Below are 18063 nucleotides of genomic sequence, written 5' to 3'. Positions count from 1 at the left end.
AATTCAAATAAAAACAATAAAGAAAGCAAACAGACAGAACAGAGGCAAGGAGCTGTGCAATTATACTCTCAGCTCTGTGAATGTGGAGACATACAGAACACTGGGACTTGCTACCCAGCCAGCCTGGCCTACTACTGAGTGTGCTCTAGGTCAGTGAAGAAACTGTTCAAAAAGACCAAGGGTACAAGTTACACCTTAAGTTGACCTCTGGCCTCCAAGCACACACGTGCATATGCAGTTACATGCATTTACCCACAAGCCTATATACCCATACCTACATGCACAAAAATTAATCTGGAGTCGAGATCATTATATTTGGTAGGATATTATGCTAAAGGTCAAGGACAATTTACAACTACTTTAATATTGAAATCCCAGACTCTTCTAAGTCCTTTTAAACTGGCTTTGAGAAAAATGCTAGTTTCATATTTGTCTCTTGTTGTAATTTGCATCCTTCACATATGTCTTAAATGTCTTGAATACCTAGCCGTCATCCGTCATGTCAACCTTGGGAGTTTCAGAAGCAGCACCTTCAGCAGGAGGGGTGCAGATCTCATCTGTGCCATCACCACAAACTACATACCTCTTCAACTCCCTCCACTGATACCTTGTTCACCAAAAATGTAGACATGCATTTCAATCAACTATCAATATCCTTTACTATATTATTATCCAACCAGGTTTCTCACACAGTTTTGAAATGCTCTGGAACAGTCATTATTGAACTCAAAATAAGTGAGTAGTCAGATATTCATCCCTTCATGAATAGTTTAACAGTATAAAGAAAAGATAATAACTGGCATTTTTTTTTTTACTGTCTTCAGTATATCTGTGATTTTATCTGAGAATAAAATCATACTTATTTCTATAGAAGTGATCATATGTACTGTACAATTTAGAATATGCCAAAATAAAATCATAGAACATTCTTCTCTTAATTTTTGCAAATAAAACTTATAGGAACTCATTTTTCTCCTGAAAAGAATATACTTATTTCCCACAGTCACCACTAATCTTCACCAGGAATTTGGACTCTTCCGAAGGGCTGATTACAAGTTTCAGTCTTAAAGCATCCCCTGGCAGTCCTACCTGATTTTTGTTGTCATTCTATGAAGAAGAAACCAAAATATTCCAAAGAGTTTCTGCACAGATTCATCCCATTGTGTTTCTGAAAGTGTGTGTTTTCCCCTTCTCATGATTGAGCTTTTATAGTTTAGTTTTGTTCTTGACAATGTCTATGAATACTACTTGATATTCATTGCTCTTCAACTAATGTTATAATGTATAAAGAGAAAAATAGGAGCCCAGAATGAAAGAAGAAGGAGGAAGCAGGGAAAGGAGAAGAAAGGGAGAGGCATGAAGAAGCCCAGATCACATTTACTATGTGATGTTTGACTGAGCAGGTGGCCATACTTGAACATCTCAGGTCAATCATTTTGTAGCCAATGGAATGTAACCAATAGTACAAGAAAGGTCTTCATTTGAATTTTTTATTGTAAAATCATTTATTATGATATTAATGATTGTTTAATGTTTAGTAGTATAAATTCAGACTTCAACTTCCAATATTCCTTTCCTATGAAATATAAAATCTGAATTACTACCTACCTGAACACAGAAAATGGATCAAAATGTGAAGGAAATCCCCACTATTAATTTTCCTAAAGTCAAGACTTTATGTAGGTATTTGAAAGATAAATAGACATGGGTTAATATCACATTGTTGCAGATTAATTTTAAATTAAAATGCTTAACACTATTAGCATTAATTTTCAAATATACTTATGGAAATGAATAAATCTCTAGGCTGAACTAATGGAAATGTTGTTAAAGTAATTTTTATTCTGACATTAAGTCAGAGTTAATAATATTAAAATATATTTCATTTTACATTTATATGCATGGCATTTATGAACTCATTGAAAGGACAGAATTAATATGGTTACAGTTAGTACATGGTAGGGTAATTAACCTAATTTTGAAGTGCGGTGGATAAATAGGTCCTATCTTGTGAGTGCAGCTATTAGTACCATTTAACACTTACACAGGACTTACTACCAGTTTTCAATTATCATTTCAATTTAACTTCACAGACGCTCTATGAGTTAAACTATTAATACCTCAAACTTGCAAGTGAGGAAAGTGAGTCAGATTAAATCATTTACCTAATGTCACTAAGAAGAGTCCGGAACTGCCAACCCAGGCAAGTCATCTCCAAATCAGTGAAAAGCTTGGTACCCTTCTTGTCTCTATCAAAAGATTAGCTCACTGCTTCAGAACTACTGCTGAACTGTTCTCCTTCAGCACATAGCTTCTAATTCACACTGAGATTCTTGCATGAGATCTACCCATTTACTATCAATCCAGACAGAATAAGAGAAGAGTATCAAAATGAGGAAGACTCTATGTATGAATGAAAATTCCTGGAGACTTTATGAGACATCTTATCTCTAGTCTTACTGGATTGAACTAAGTTATATGACAACCATAGGCCAAGAAAATGGGGAATTCATGTTGTGTGCAAGCTATCTGGCAACCATTGAAACAAACAAACAAACAAACAAACAAATGATAGGACTTATACTGAAGCCCAACCAGTTGTCTTTCATTGTATTCCTTTCTGTAGCATTACTGCTTCTGAAAGTTCTTTTAGACTTTTATATTTTTCAATAAATATGGTGTTATGTGAGCAACAAGCTAAATTCAGTATCCAACTCTGGTCTTTTATGGGTGGCAGAGTTTTAGGCACAGACTGTTTTAGTTACCTTCAACTCTCCACATGTAGAAGGATATTGCATAAATATTCACAAAGTATCTGTTGATTGTGAAGGTGCTCTGATTAATTTAATCATTTTCTTATTGAAACATTTTTAGAATATTTCATTTTCCTTGTACTTATTATGATCAATGGTGTACTTATTTATCTAAATATCAATGTTTTCACTATTTTCATACATGTTTTATTTCTGACACCATGATAACAACAAGAATGTTAATATTAGTTAGCTTTTGGTGTTCTTCATTTGCATGTAAGCATCCACTCACAAAAATATTCCTTCCTGACTTCTAGCTTCCTTCAGCACACTTCATGCCTTCTCATATATACTACCTAATTTAAAGTCTTAAAAAGAGTTGATTTTCAGATTAGACTTCCTATTAACTTTTCTCCATTACCCTAAATTCACCTACTGTTTCCAATGTTTAAATGTATTTTCACCTGGGTAAGATTTCCATTCCCCAGATGACACTCACTCCTTCCGTCTTCTGTTTTTCTCTACCTCTCAGACAATGGTTATCTTATAATGTCTGTTTTATCTACTCAGTGTTAATAATTTTTATAGGCAGGAATTATATTTTTATAATTATACGTTTCACATCAGTGCCCTCAGTAGATTTCCAAAGAAATTTTGTCAACTTCTTACTCTTGGTAGAAATTAATGTTTTAATAAAAAAAATCTTAAAATTTTGTAGAAATGGAATAAAGTTTTTTTCCTTTAGGAAGAAATCACCAACTTCATGGTTTTAATACCACTATGCCAGCCAGGCCCTTGATTTTAGTGTGCTGAGATCTCATATTCAATTTACCTACCTGGAATTCATCTCAATATAAGTAGTGAGCCATCTCACAATTCTGAGCTGAAGGCCAAATCTGAAATTCTTTCTTTTTTCTTCAATTTTTTATTAGATATTTTTTTCATTTACATTTCAAATACTATCCTGAAATTTCCCTATACCCCCCCCCCCCGCCCTGCTCCCTTACCCACTCACTCCCACTTCTTGGCCCTGGCATTCCCCTGTACTGGGGCATATGAAATTTGCAAGACCAAGGGGCCTCTCTTCCCAATGATGGCCGATTAGGCCATCTTCTGCTCTATATGCAGCTAGAGACACAAGCTCTGGGAGCACTGGTTAGTTCATACTATTGTTCTACCTATAGGGTTGCAGACCCCTTCAGCTCCTTGGGTACTTTCTCTAGCTCCTCCATTGGGGGCCCTGTGTTCCATCCAGACTGAAAGCATCCACTTCTGTGTTTGCCAGGCACTGGCATGGCCACATACAAATCAGCTATATCAGTGTCCTTTCAGCAAAATCTTTCTGGCATATGCAATAGTGTCTGCGTTTGGTGGCTGATTATGGGATGGATCCCCAGGTGGGGTAGTCTCTGGATGGTCCACCCTTTCATCTCAGCTCCAAAATCTGAAATTCTAAGAAGGCAAATTGGCTGCCTGAGGGACAGGTCAACAAAACATGAGGTTGGCCACGCTAAGGAGCTGGCTAAACTTTATCATCTCTATTGCTTCTGTAGTTTCTATATTATCTCTTTATAAGAATTATTCCCCAATGTTACTCATTCTTCTACTTATTCTTTTGTATTTGTGTTCATTTGAATTATTACTATTATTTTTCTTAACCTGTTTTCTCTCTGATGAATACTCAGACTGAGAAAATGAAAAGCATTTGCAGATACTGATGATGTGTATATATGAACAAGTGGGCATGTGAGGCATTAGAGGCACTACAAGAATTCAAATCAATGTAAATTATCATAGAGTTAGAAAGAGAGAGAGTATGAAATGATAGTTTAAATGAATCCTCTTGGTGGTTCTGCCTAAAATAGTTACTGAAAAAAATGCAATGTCACTGTCAGGAATTGTCACAGGCCATGGAAGTAATTCTGAAAGAAAATAATGATGGATTATATCAGTGTATAAAAGTGGAGAAGTGAGAAGTGATTATAGTCATGGTGCACTCCAGGTTTGCAGCCAAATACAGATTGTTGATACATATGTGAGGTCCATCAGAAAAGAGGGAACCCAGAGAAGTCAGGAGTTCTGGACTGAGCAAATTGAAGACAGAAGTCATTCACCATCATAGGGAGGAATGCGGGCAGACCAGATTAGAGGGAAAAGCATGGGGACATTCATCTGGGAACATGTAATGTTTGAGGTTCCCACTAGACATGCCACAGGAAAGGTTGAGTGAGTATTATGAGATGTAAACTTTAGTTCAGGAGATGGGCTTGAGAAGAAACATACCTGCAAGTAGTCTACTTATTTTTGAAACCCACTTGACCATTTGGGTTTACCAGGAATGGAAAGTAGATAAAGAATGCTAGATTTATGCTGGAACCTCTCATTCTCATGTTCTCTCCCTCTTCCTATCTAGCTATCTGTTTCTTGGAGAAGAGGAACTCTGTCTTGCAATGTAAACACTTGTCAGAGTTCCAGAAACAACTTAGGTCTTAATAAATGTGTACCAAATGTTAATCAAGAAGAATATTCCATGTTATTTATATACTGCCATATTTTTAGGGCATTGTCCTATAACCTTCCAAACAACTTAAAATTAATATCATTTCTGCAATCCACAAGAGACACTGCTATAACATCAAGAAACAGATCATCAGAAATAGCTCTTTTGTTGTGTAGACACTTTCTGTTTTCTGAGGGGTCATATAAGCTACTTGCAGACAGAGAGTACAAAAACAATTTCTACCTGAAGTGCTTGCATTTTAAACCCACATTTTGACAAAACTCAAAGCAAAAGCAAAAAGTGAGATTGAGTGGATTTTTGTTTTAATTACAGTGAAAACTTCAAAAACTCTAGAATTTTCTTGGGATCCTTCTATATACTTAGTGGTCTGTAGTGAGGAATGGGATGTAGTTTCTCCTAAATGAGAAGAGAATGAGCTCTCAGAAACGGTGCCTGTGAGCAGAGGGTGATTTCACATACTGCCTCCCCAGTGATCAACCACCACATCCAATAAGGTGTAAACTATCTGAGGAGTCCATTTGAATGCGCCCACTATGCATAGGGAGCCTCTGTAGGCACTGGGAGTCACTGTCCACCTTGACACAATTCAGTCTTTGTCATTTTTTACTTGTATTTGATCAGGGTAATGAATTTAATATAAAGGCTACCTTTATGGAATTGTCAAATCTTAAGTAAACATCAAAATACCTGAGACTCAGAACTAGAGCTGTGTGAAGTGTCATGATGGAAGGGCATAGTTAATGTCAACTGTCCTTCAAAAAAATGACTCTTTGTCCAAAGGATCCATTTTGAAAACGAATATGCACAATCTAACAAAACTTCCTCAGATGGGGTCCATACACAGACTGCTCTAAGGTGAGTGAATATTTCAATTTCCCATGTGTGTGTTTATGTTCTTCTTCATTCTAAAGAGTCAAAGAAAGATGATATGATTCTTGTATTATAACAATGATACCCCTGAACAACAATGCACTGTGCCGTCTTCCAGAGGAGGCACATTTCTCCCTGTTTGTAATTTCCAGAGTAACTTCAGCTGTAATTTTCATGGAGCTTACATACTAAGAAAATGATCAAGCAATATAAACACTACCTTATAATTATGCACCCAGAATCACAGGGAAAAAAAATCATAGTTGGATTGTTTTTTAAATTTTATGTTGAATAGCTTCATTTAGATGTGTGTTCTTTTATGTGCTTGAAATCATCTTAATCATTCAATTTTCCTGGATCTCTAGCCTGAGACAGATGAAAGCTGAGGTAGTGGGTGGCATTTCAACAGCCAACAGCAGGTGTCAGGATTTATGCATGCCCAGTCACAGGGTTTTCTCACCAGAGCTCTGGTCTTTATATCACCTTGGCTTTGACTGATGCAGTAGTCCATTAATTTATAACCTCTAACCTACCAATCTTTTTAATTTCAAACATATTTTCCTGAAGTTTTGCTTGCCCTTACCTGTACGCTGTCTTTAAATGCATAACCATTCCTGGACAGCATCGTTGCTTTTGGTAAACATCCAACTCATGGTCTTTAGCTTGATTCAAGTCTTATTATTGCCACTTACGTATGCTTCTCACCTATTACACCACATGCTTAATGATTCACGTCCTTTATCTGATTGAATTGCTCCTTGATGTTTGTAATGTGTGCCAATTAAATATCACCTGCAAATTCAGAAAATTGCTCCTACAACAATCCACTAAGGAATTTGCATCTACATAATTTATGCTTCCAGAGATCGCTCCTCATCCTTTGTGTTCATTAGTGTTAAAACCTCCTGACAACAACAAATATTTGGGGAGATGTTTTGTCTTCTTTGCATGTACAGTGTATGTGGTCTTCTATGGCTATGTTTCAGCACCACCCTACACTGGTATCTAGTGGACAGATATTGGTTATTTAACATTCAGATTTGCAAAACTTCTTACCACGTGCAACATTTGAACTCCTTTCAGGCCTACATCTAGTACACTCTGGGAAACTCAATCAGGCCATTAATAAGTGTTTAGCCTGAAATACAAATTAACATCTTAGTCACTGATTTAAGATATCTACAAGGAATTCTTTTTTAAAAATAAATAAATAAATATCACGCTCTTACTCCTCCCTTTAAAACACTTGGTTTGCAAAACTACATCACCCTTCAGAAGGTTTCTTAGCATCCATGGCTGGGTAGCCATAGGCAACTGAGGAAGAGGGAAAGATTCTGCTTTGGTGACTGACAAAACCTTGGTGAGTACAGATAATTCTGAGGATTCTGTGCAGTCCTGAAAAGATGTGGAAGCAGGTTAAGATGTGTGTGCTCAACTTCCACACAGATACCTCTGGTCTCTTTCCTACTACTAACTCTTTCTAAAACACAGGAATTATGGGCATTCTGCCACCACAAACTGGACTTCCTCGGAGACAGTGATGAGAAAGATGTTTCTTTGTTCTCCTCCCTGCAGATCAGCCTGACTGCGAGGCTGGTAAACCTCTGCCTTGCCAAGAGCTATTACCGCCCCCTCTTCCTGTGTAGATGATAGGGAGAGGGACAGATCAGCACACAGGGGTTTCTCGGAGCTATCCCTCAGAGGCAACTTTTTTGTTCTCTACTCTTTATCTTATCTAGTAGCAGAAACAATGCCACCAGTTCTCCTTGCTCAGATGTAATAACTTGGGGGATTAAGTAATAACTCGGAGCTTGAGCTCCCATTAATCTAACACAGTGAATTGTGTTTTCATATGCTCCTTTTTACTCCTCGGCACTGCATGCTTACATTCTAGATCAATAACTCTCCACTCCTAGACAGTTCCATTGGGGTGCTCATCAGACACCACTTTGTCCCAGTGTCCATGGCTGAAGTTCTGTGTCTCAGGTATGCTTTTCTAGTGTGCTTTATTCTGAAGCCATTGCCACCTTTCCTCTACTTCTGAGTATGTTTCATTCCCTCATTTCCTTAGAGTTTGCAGATCCTATTAGTTACTCCTTAGTGTATTAACTAATTTCTCCCACATCAGTTTTTCTGTTAAATCTATCCATGTCATTTTATTATAGTCATCCCTTTATTTCCAAATAGATTATTATTTTTTTAAAGTATTTCTCCTTCCAGTGATTGCTCAGGCCTGTCTAAGCTATCTTTTTGAATTCTGAATTAAATAACACTTTTCTTCTATGTACATACCTTTTATAACATTTACTAGGTAAATGATAAAGTCTAAATTTTTGAACATGGCAAATCCACCTTCATAAGGATTCCCATTGTTGCCTTCTACATTCCCATTCATCTTGAAGATCCAGCTCAAATATTCTTTTCCATGCAATCTTTTCCTTTTCCCAGGGAGAAGTTCTTCCCTGGCCTAGACGTTTCCATGATAGCCTCTGTCATTTGTCACACTGTGTTGTTTTTGTTTATTTATAGTTTATTTCATGTATTCTATGAAATATTTAAACCTAAGTACAATTATCTTATATTTATATGATATAATATGACATTAACCACCAGGCCCAGAATATAGCATGCATTCAAAAATGTGTGCAAATGAATGGGTAAATATAGCGCATTTGATGTACTTGGCAAGGAAAGGGAACATAGTCTCAACCTTCTGCCATGCACAGGAAATACTATGGAAATAAGTTCTCTTTGCTCTCTCTTCTCTCTTGTATATGATGTATATGTTTATGTATATGATGTATATGTATATGCATATGTATATATGTGTGTATATGTATATGGTATATATGTGATGTATATTTATATGATGTATGTGTTTGTGTACATGCATATGATGTATATGATATATATATATATATATATATATATATATATATATACACATATCTCATAAACTGGCATTTTCTTTTCCTTTCTAAAAATCAAATCTTGCACTTATTTTATATTTTATCACACTTTATATAGAACCTATTCAGCTTCAGCTTGTCTAAGCTTTCCTTATTTTTCTTCCCACATTTTCAACCCCAGCGAATATCACACTTTGTCTTCTATGGTTGTCAACACTCCCATCACAGATTCTGTCTTGTGAGCATAGACATAGTCTACATCTTTTCAAACTACCCTTTGAAACTCTAAATTTCATCATTTTATAATAATATATAATATATATAATCATTTTATCTCATGTGAATGGACACTTTGTTTTCATGTATGTCCGTTTTCCATGTGCTTGCTTAATGCCTTAGAAGGCAAGAACAGAATGTTGGACCCTCTGGGACTGCAGTTACAGATTTATTAGATCCTAATGTGTGCACTGGAAATCAAATCCAAGTTCTTTAACCTCCACATGTATGTATTTCTGTCACTACGTGAATTCACCCTTTTCTTCACCTTACTGATAAGAAGGTTAAATTAGCACTTGGATTCGGGAACCAGACTGCCTGCATTTAATATTTTTTGTAATTTTTTATTAGTAGTTTCTTTATTTACATTTCAAATGTTATCCCCTTTCCTAATTTCCCCTCCGAAAATCCCCTCCCACCTCCTCTCTCCCCCTGCTCCCTAACCCACCCACTCCCATTCCTGGTCCTGGCATTCCCCTATACTGGGACTGCCTGCATTTAAAACAGAAGTCCTAATGTGGCTATGTGGCCACTTAAAGCTCATTTGCTTTATTTTGTTACCTGCCTCATTAAGGTGGAATTATCCCTTCTGTTGTGAGTATTAAATGTAAATAAATACAAACTATAAAGCATTGTGTTAGTGCGAGTCAGTCAGATTCATGCAAGTTTTTACCCCCACAGTCACTTCCAAATTGTTTTTTTTTTAATTTTTATGGATGTTAATTGCCAGCAATGTCACATATGTGAACTGAAATATATGTCTTTCAATCAAGTGACATTTTATATAATGATATGCAGAACAGAAAGTAACTCTAACTAAAGGTGTAATACAAGTTGTTCCTTTCTTTAAAAAATCAATCATATTCCATCACCTACTGTGCTGTTGCCTTATTAAATGCCCTACTCCATTGCAATAGATTTCCTTTTGGGTATCCTGCCCACCAAGTTTTTCTTTAGAGACTGTGATGTCATTCTGTTTATTTTCATCTGTGGTTTAAAATTTTATTATGGATCTTACAACCTCTTCATACACTTGTCAAGTGTTGACATAAACATATCTTCATCATGGACTTGTAAACATTTTGCAGCCTATTGCTTGCCGCTTCATTAATATCCTCATTCTGACTTTTAATTCACTGCTTTGTGTATGTATAACTACTGATAGTCTCTTTATAATTGTGATAATCATTCTTACACATAAAAATGGACAGTATTTTACTTCTTACCCATTTCCCCTACCTACAGTTGGGCAGTCTTTTCCTTGGGCAGCACTGCATATGTTTAGTCAACATGGTTTTTATGAAGGCATTCGGGAGAGCCTATATTGGTGGTGGGCACAGGCTGTATTTGCCTGATACTGGGTACAGTACCTCCTTTTGGACACAATAGTTTATGGTCAGAGCCAGTGTGTATTCAGGCTGAGGTTCTGAATCAGAGTTATTGGCAAAAGAACACTAATGTTTATATCGGGATTGAAGGGAGGCTGAAACCTAAGCCTGGAGCTGCTAAAAGTCACCTTGCTGCCAAGATAGGAGAGACTGCCTAAGAACTGGGACCACACCAAGGAAGCAGAGCCACAGCAGAAAAAGCAAGTCCAAGGCCCGATAAAATGTGCCTGGATCTTGTCCCTGGCAGCTTAGCTTTGTGAGCCATTAAATTATCTTTTCACTTCAATTGGATTGTCATTTGCCACCAAAGACACCTAATTAATTTAACTTAGAAAATACAGAAAGGTTATATTTGAGATGAGAATGCCTTTTCAAGCAGTGGGAAGGAGCAAAGATGTGGAGGAGATTGAAGATGCAAGAGAAATGGGGCAAAGAAAGGCAGAGGGGCAATTTAAATTCCATCTATATGCTGATGAGCCTCAAATATATGTCCATTCCAGATCCCACGTCTGAACTCCAGACTCTTACATCAAATTACTTATCTCACTTTCTGTTTGGATGACCCCAAAGAGGACAATCTACAGCTCTAGATCCAAGCACTGGCTCAGATTCGAGTTCTCGTATTAGCTGTTTGACTTTGACCAAGCTTTTAAAATTCTCATGGCTTTGTTCATTTTTATTCATCTCATAGGAAGAGTGGTTGTTTCAATTTTATGCAATGATTGTGAGGACTTCAGGTACCAACACTCACAATATGTTGACTGATATTTTGCTTCTATATGTTTACTGATACTTGTCTGTAAAATGTTAGTCTTTACTTAACATTCAGAGTACTCTTCTCAGTATTTCCTTCCCGATTTTCCCCTACCATAGTCAGGGGTATCACTCTCAAGTCAATTTCAGGGAGGTGGGAGCGACAGAATAGAATATGCTAAATGCCTAAAATACTAGGAGAAAACGACAAAAACATTTAGTTTGGCCATGGAAATGGGAAGGTTTTAGACATAAAGTAAAACTTAGCACGCAGTTGTTAAAAAAAATCACTAAGGCATAATTGGGATAATGTTGTCACCTAATGCTCTATGATGACATCACTTAACTCATTTCATAAATATTGAGACTTTATCAACACCTGAAGAAATCTCAAATTGCCTTACAACTTAATATAGGGTACTAGAGTGATCAGGTAGATAAGTTTAAAAGGCTTTTTACATGTATTTTACAAAGAACAAGAAAATAAAAGGGGAGAAGAGAATGCACATCATAGACACCCCTCTTTTGAATCCAGTGACAATGGGAGGCTTCTGTGGACAGTTTTTAAACAGCTTCTGAAAAACAAATAAGATGCAGGATGGGTATCCGCAGAATACAGATGGATGCAGGAGTAGGCTTTCCTAAGGTGAGACAGATTAAAGACTGTAGCCTGGAACACAGTGAATAAGAGCAGCAGAGATCCGCAGGCACGTTGGTAGGGCAAATTATGCAAAAACTGTAAAAGATCATGTTCTCCAAGATAACTGAAATGCTGTGCTATATCTTTCACCAGAGAAGTGTCTAGCTCACTCAGACTATTGCATTGATGTTATTCTCTGCAATATCATAATGGCTATGATAGGAAACTAGCTTAGATGTTTGACACCCCATGACAGGATGAAGAAAATGAACTGCACACACACCCCCCCACACACACACCAGAATTGTACTTAGTCATGAAAAAGAAGAAGGAAATGGTGGCATTTGGAAGAATATGGATGGAACTTATATCAAGAGAAATAAAACAAGTTCAGAAGAAAATTCCTGCCATATGCAGAGTTTTGATTCAGGATAGTAAGTTTGCCGGGTATATAAAGGTATTTGTTACTAAGCTTGAAAATATAAGTTCTATCCCCAGGACTCATGCATTATAAGGAGTAAACTGATTTCCTTAAGTTGTCCTTTGACCTCTTTCCATGTATTGTAGCACATATGTACTACCTCTCTATCATGTGCACATGTATGAACACACACACATACATGCACATAAATAAGTGTAATAAGATGAGTTTAGATTTATATACATATATGTAGGCAAATAGGATATGGAAATAGAGAAAGTAATAAGGATGAAATATTACATGTTCTTTTGTCATAAAGAGAATGTAGATTGGTTATAGTCAAACACACACACACACACACACACACACACACACACACACACACCCAGAGAGAGAGAGAGAGAGAGAGAGAGAGAAAGAGAGAGAGAGAGAGAGAGAGAGAGAGAAAGATCAGAAATAGACTATGTAGCCTATTTGGGGAGAGAAAGAGAAACAGCAAGATTATGTATGTATATGATGTGTATGTGTATGTATATGGATATAGAAGCAAGTGATGAATGAGAAAGAAAGTAATTGAACGTCTGTAGGTGGAGTGCATAAGTGATGGCAGCTAGAGCAAAGTTGTAAGTGAAGTTAGTAAGACAATGGTAGCAAAGGATGTCATTCTACTGCCATGCTTGGGTAGGTAAAATGAAAGGATTTCCCTTTGATCTTCCTTCCACCTCCACATCTACCTATTAGCCAGCCCTGTCAATCAACTTGCAAAATGTATGTTGAATTCATTTTTAAGCACAGCACATGATAAAGGTTTACCAATCTGTCAGTATTGGCTAAGGAGACCAAGCATAGTTTCCTTCCTTGCTTGTTTCTGGATTGATTATTCTGCTTAATCTTCACAGTGACTCTTTTCCACATAAGTGGATATTGTTATTCGGAGAGGCCATAGAGATTATCTTAAGATAAAACTGTCTTGAGTAAATGCATAGCTGCTAACCATGGCTAGTATCTATTTCAAATCAAAGCTGTTGGGTTGCCAGTAGAATTAGAGTAAATGAAAGAATATTGGGGTCAAAGAGTATGAAAAGAGGGGAATTGACATTTTTCTGATTGTCTTAGTATATTCAAGACATGATGTGCTTTAATGTCTGTACCCATCAGATGGACAATGGGCCTCTGTTGATGATCTGAAATGCATGAAAAACCTTTTCAGTTTTTGTTGGTTATTTTATTTATTGATATTTCAAATGTTATCCCCTTCTCAGTATCCCCTCCATAAGCCCCTATCCCCTCCTCTCTTCCCCCCCCTCAGCTCCCTACCCACCCACCCACTCCTGCCTCAGTGCCCTAACTTTCCCTTATCCTCAGTCATCAAGGGGCTCCCCTCCCAGTGATGCCAGATAATGTGATCCTCTGCTTCATACCCAGCTGGAGCCATGGATCTCCCCACTGTATAATCTTTGGTTGTTGATTTAGTCCCTGGGAGCTTTGGAGGGTCTGGTTGGTTGATATTATTGTTTTTCCTATGGGGTTGCAAAACCTTCAACTCATTCAGTCCTTCCCCTAACTCCTCCATTGGGATCCGTTTTGAAATCAGTTATCTGACCCAAGCCTCTGCAGTAGGTTAGGAGTACTGTTATATGACATGGTCATTGAGGAGTCACTTCAATTAAAACTCCACTGGAGTTCTAACAGAGTGTTAGCAGTTAATGTGTCAGTGGATAGAGTTTGATATAGAACAGGCAACCAGGTGAGGCAAAATATACATGTAAATTTCCCTCAAATAACTGACTGACCCCAAGAAAAACCTACACTAGAAAATCCTAAGGAAACCAACAGAAGGCAACACGTAGAAGGCCAACACAAAGAACAAAGACTGCAGTTGTCATTTTCTGTAATGGGAGATGCATAAATGTAACTTTTATTTTACTATCCAGTTGTTTCTTCACAGCATTCATTAGGTAGGACTGGGTGAGTCTGTTGGTCTAAATACCACAATAAATTTTTTTCTCTTAAGCTCCATCCTATGAAAACAGCTTTCATTGATTACAGCTGAAGTTTGGGGTAGGAGATAAATGTATTCTTACCTTAAAAACAAGTTCTCCTACTAGTCCATTCCATGTCCCATCTTCTTGTGGGCTTCCATATTTGTGATCCGGTGCAACATAAATTTCATAGTTAAAACCCAGGTAGTTAGATAGGGCATCCAAAACATCAATGGAGAAGCCCTGGTATTTCTTCGGTTTTCCCAAGACATTTTCAGAGACCATTACAAAAGGTTCCTCCTACATGGCAAAAAAAAAATCTTAGTGTCAATCAACATTGCTCCCTAAAGTCAACAATTCATTCTTTAAAGAGCCTAACTGACAAAGTCTTAGTACCATTTCATGCTCTGAAAAAATTAATTTGGAAGTAGGGTTTATACATTATTGATGCATCATGCTATTGAACTGTGCTTAAATCACCCCATTTCTTGTCATCTCTCAGTTCATCACTGTCAGATCAAAACTAAGATGAATGTAACTAAACTTTTCAGGAACACGATTTCCTGTTTCTTGCTACTTGGATACAGCTTAAGATTCACCAACAGTTTAACTGATTTTAAGAAGCTATGGTTTTACTATCTCCATTAGATATTTTCTCCACCTGTGTGAAGATAGATAAAAATATTAACATATGTGCAACTCTGAAAATAGCAAAAATTCAAAAGATATAGTTGAATAAAATTTAGAATATCACACATACTAGAAGTCATTTGGCAAGTAGTTTTACAACCTTGATATAAGTATGTTTCATTACAAAAAACAGCCTCTCTACTATAACTACTATTTAAAAAGTCATGATTTTGTTAAACTAATTTAGCAAATTCGACAAACTGGTTTTATACCCTACCTCTTTTCACATGCTTTTATTTTTAATGTAATTTAATTTGGTACAATTCTCATACATCCCAGGATAACCTTGAATTTACCATCCTCCTGGACCTCCTCCAGAGTGTTGGGGTTACGGGTCTTAGCCACTAGTCCTAGCCTATGTAATATTGAGGGCTAAACATAGGGTTTCAGGCCATTTACACAAGTACCCTCTCCCAAGTCTGACTTTTCTCCTGGTAAAGCTAACAGATTAGCTGCTTTAAGTTTAGGACAGGTGTTAAGTGTGCAGTTGTTTAGAAACATGTTGGCAGATGACAGAAGATTCAATAGTTCATTAATTAATTTCCTAAAGTTCTGAGGAAATCATTCAAACACATTAAAATTTAGAGATAGCCATTGTTAGTGTAAATAGTCCATGCAGTACTTGGGGAACAATTTGGGTAGAAGCCAGTATATACAAAAATTTCTTCTTTGAATAATTTTCCTATAGAGACACACAAAGAAGCCATCTTTGATATGCACAATAATATTTTGATTTTGGTCTTTTCCAGAAGACACAAGTGAACACTCTGTAAAACATTGCCTCTATTTTGGGGATACTCCTGAGAAAAATGTTTTCATTCTCAGGGTCAATAAGCTTCATTTACTGATAGTAATGCATACTCAGAAAACCAGCACCAACTTTGATGTTTCCTAACAACATGGATACTTTGGTATTTGTCTTGCATTTGCCATTGTGATTTCTGAAATTACCAGTGTTTCTTCACATTTAAAGTTTTATCTATGTATTTATTTGTAAAGATATATTGTCTTAGTGTTAGATCAATCACTAAATGGACAGTAATAGTAAAAGACAGTTAAAGATTATGTAAAAGACACTCCTTTTTACATAGTCTCCTACATTAGGGCCACTAAGAATAAATGCAACCTATGGCTCTCTGTAATGTTCAGTGTGGCCATGTGATTAATTTGAGCTAATGCACTATAAGCCATGTGATATGCGCACCAGTTCTTGCTGTCTTTCTGTGACATTCTAGCTTGAATGAACATAAAATGGCTGGTGCCCTGGAAATGAGCCCAGATGCTACAGAGAAACAAGGCAGAGTGCTGTATCTCTGACACTTGAGCTGTTGTACCAGACTAGAATTGCCTTTCTTAGATTACATAATACATTAAAAAATAAATTCCAATCTTTGTGTTGAGCTACTGAGTTTTTTCTGTGATGTAAATATTTCATCTTAATGATTAATGGTTGATTACTAGATCAAATCTCCTGAGAATAAATCACAATTTGTCGTATTACTGACATTTTTACTCTTAATGGTATCATATAGTACATGATTGTAAAATGTAATTACATGTGTTAATGTTATATGTGAAACACATTCCATCTTGGTAGAAAATTCTTTACACACTTTAAATATTATAGTAAAACTTCCAGGGCTTATAAACAACCTTGGTAAGTAAAGGCTCTAAGGATAACAACCTGAATTCAATCTTGAGAGATACACATGATAGAAGGAGAACGTGACTCACATGGGTTTTCTTGTGACTTCCTCTATAGTGTTGTGTACACTGCCTTCTTCCCACCAAAATAAATAAATATATAAATAAATATAATGAAAATAAAATACAACTTCTGAACAAATATCAAAGCATTATATTCTTCATTTGTGTTTGGAACAGAACAAAGGACTAACCAGTGACTACATACGGCAAACATTCTGAAGTAGCCTGTGAGGTAATTAGAAATAGAAAATATTGTGAAAATTATATTATATTAAATCAGTCTGGCTGTTCATCAGAAAATTGGACATAGTACTACCTGAGGATCCAGCAATACCTCTCCTGGGCATATATCCAGAAGATATCCCAACTGGTAATAAGGACACATGCTCCACTATGTTCATAGCAGTCTTATTTATAATAGCCAGAAGCTGGAAAGAACCCAGATGTCCTTCAACAGAGGAATAGATACAGAAAATGTAGTACATTTACACAATGGAGTAGTACTCAGCTATTAAAAACAATGAATTTATGAAATTCCTTGGAAAATGGATGGACCTGGAGGGTATCATCCTGAGTGATGTAACCCAATCACAAAAGAACTCACATGATATGCACTCACTGATAGGTGGATATCAGCCCAGAAACTTAGATTACCTAAGATATAATATTTGTTAAACTCATGAAACTCAAGAAGAACAAAGACCAAAATATGGACACTTCTCCCCTTCTTAGAATTGGGAACTAAACACCCATAGAAGGAGTTACAGAGACAAAGTTTGGAGCTGAGACGTAAGGATGGACCATCCAGAAATGCCCTACCCAGGGGTCCATCCCATAATCAGCCACCAAATGCAGACACTATTGCATACACCAGCAAGATTTTGCTGAAAGGACCCTGATATAGCTGTCTCTTGTGAGGCTATGCCAGTGCCTGGCAAACACAGAAGTGGATGCTCACAATCAGCTANNNGATGNAACACAATGCCCCCAANAGAGGAGCTAGAGAANGTACCCAAGGAGCTGAAGGGATCTGCAACCCTATAGGTAGAACAACAATATGAACTAACCAGTACCTCCAGAGCTCGTGTCTCTAGCTGCATATGTAGCAGAAGATGACCTAGTCAGCCATCATTGGGAAGAGAGGCCCCTTGGT

At 36.9% G+C, this 18063-nt stretch overlaps 1 protein-coding gene across 2 annotated transcripts in view; it reads right to left on the bottom strand.

The window, feature by feature from the left end:
- Positions 1 to 18063, bottom strand: part of Grid2 (glutamate ionotropic receptor delta type subunit 2) — a 1393897-nt gene that overhangs the window by 324371 nt on the left and 1051463 nt on the right. For both annotated transcript variants that reach the window (XM_029535429.1, XM_021188898.2), the window contains exon 10: positions 14616 to 14813. In XM_029535429.1, the coding sequence (XP_029391289.1) occupies positions 14616 to 14813 (198 nt within the window). The remainder of the gene's footprint in view (positions 1 to 14615; positions 14814 to 18063) is intronic.

The sequence above is a fragment of the Mus pahari genome, chromosome 2, assembly GCF_900095145.1.
Source record: "Mus pahari chromosome 2, PAHARI_EIJ_v1.1, whole genome shotgun sequence".
In the NCBI taxonomy this organism is placed as follows: Eukaryota; Metazoa; Chordata; class Mammalia; order Rodentia; family Muridae; genus Mus; species Mus pahari.
Note: the sequence above shows the minus strand (reverse complement) of the source record. Positions and strands in the feature narration are given on the sequence as shown.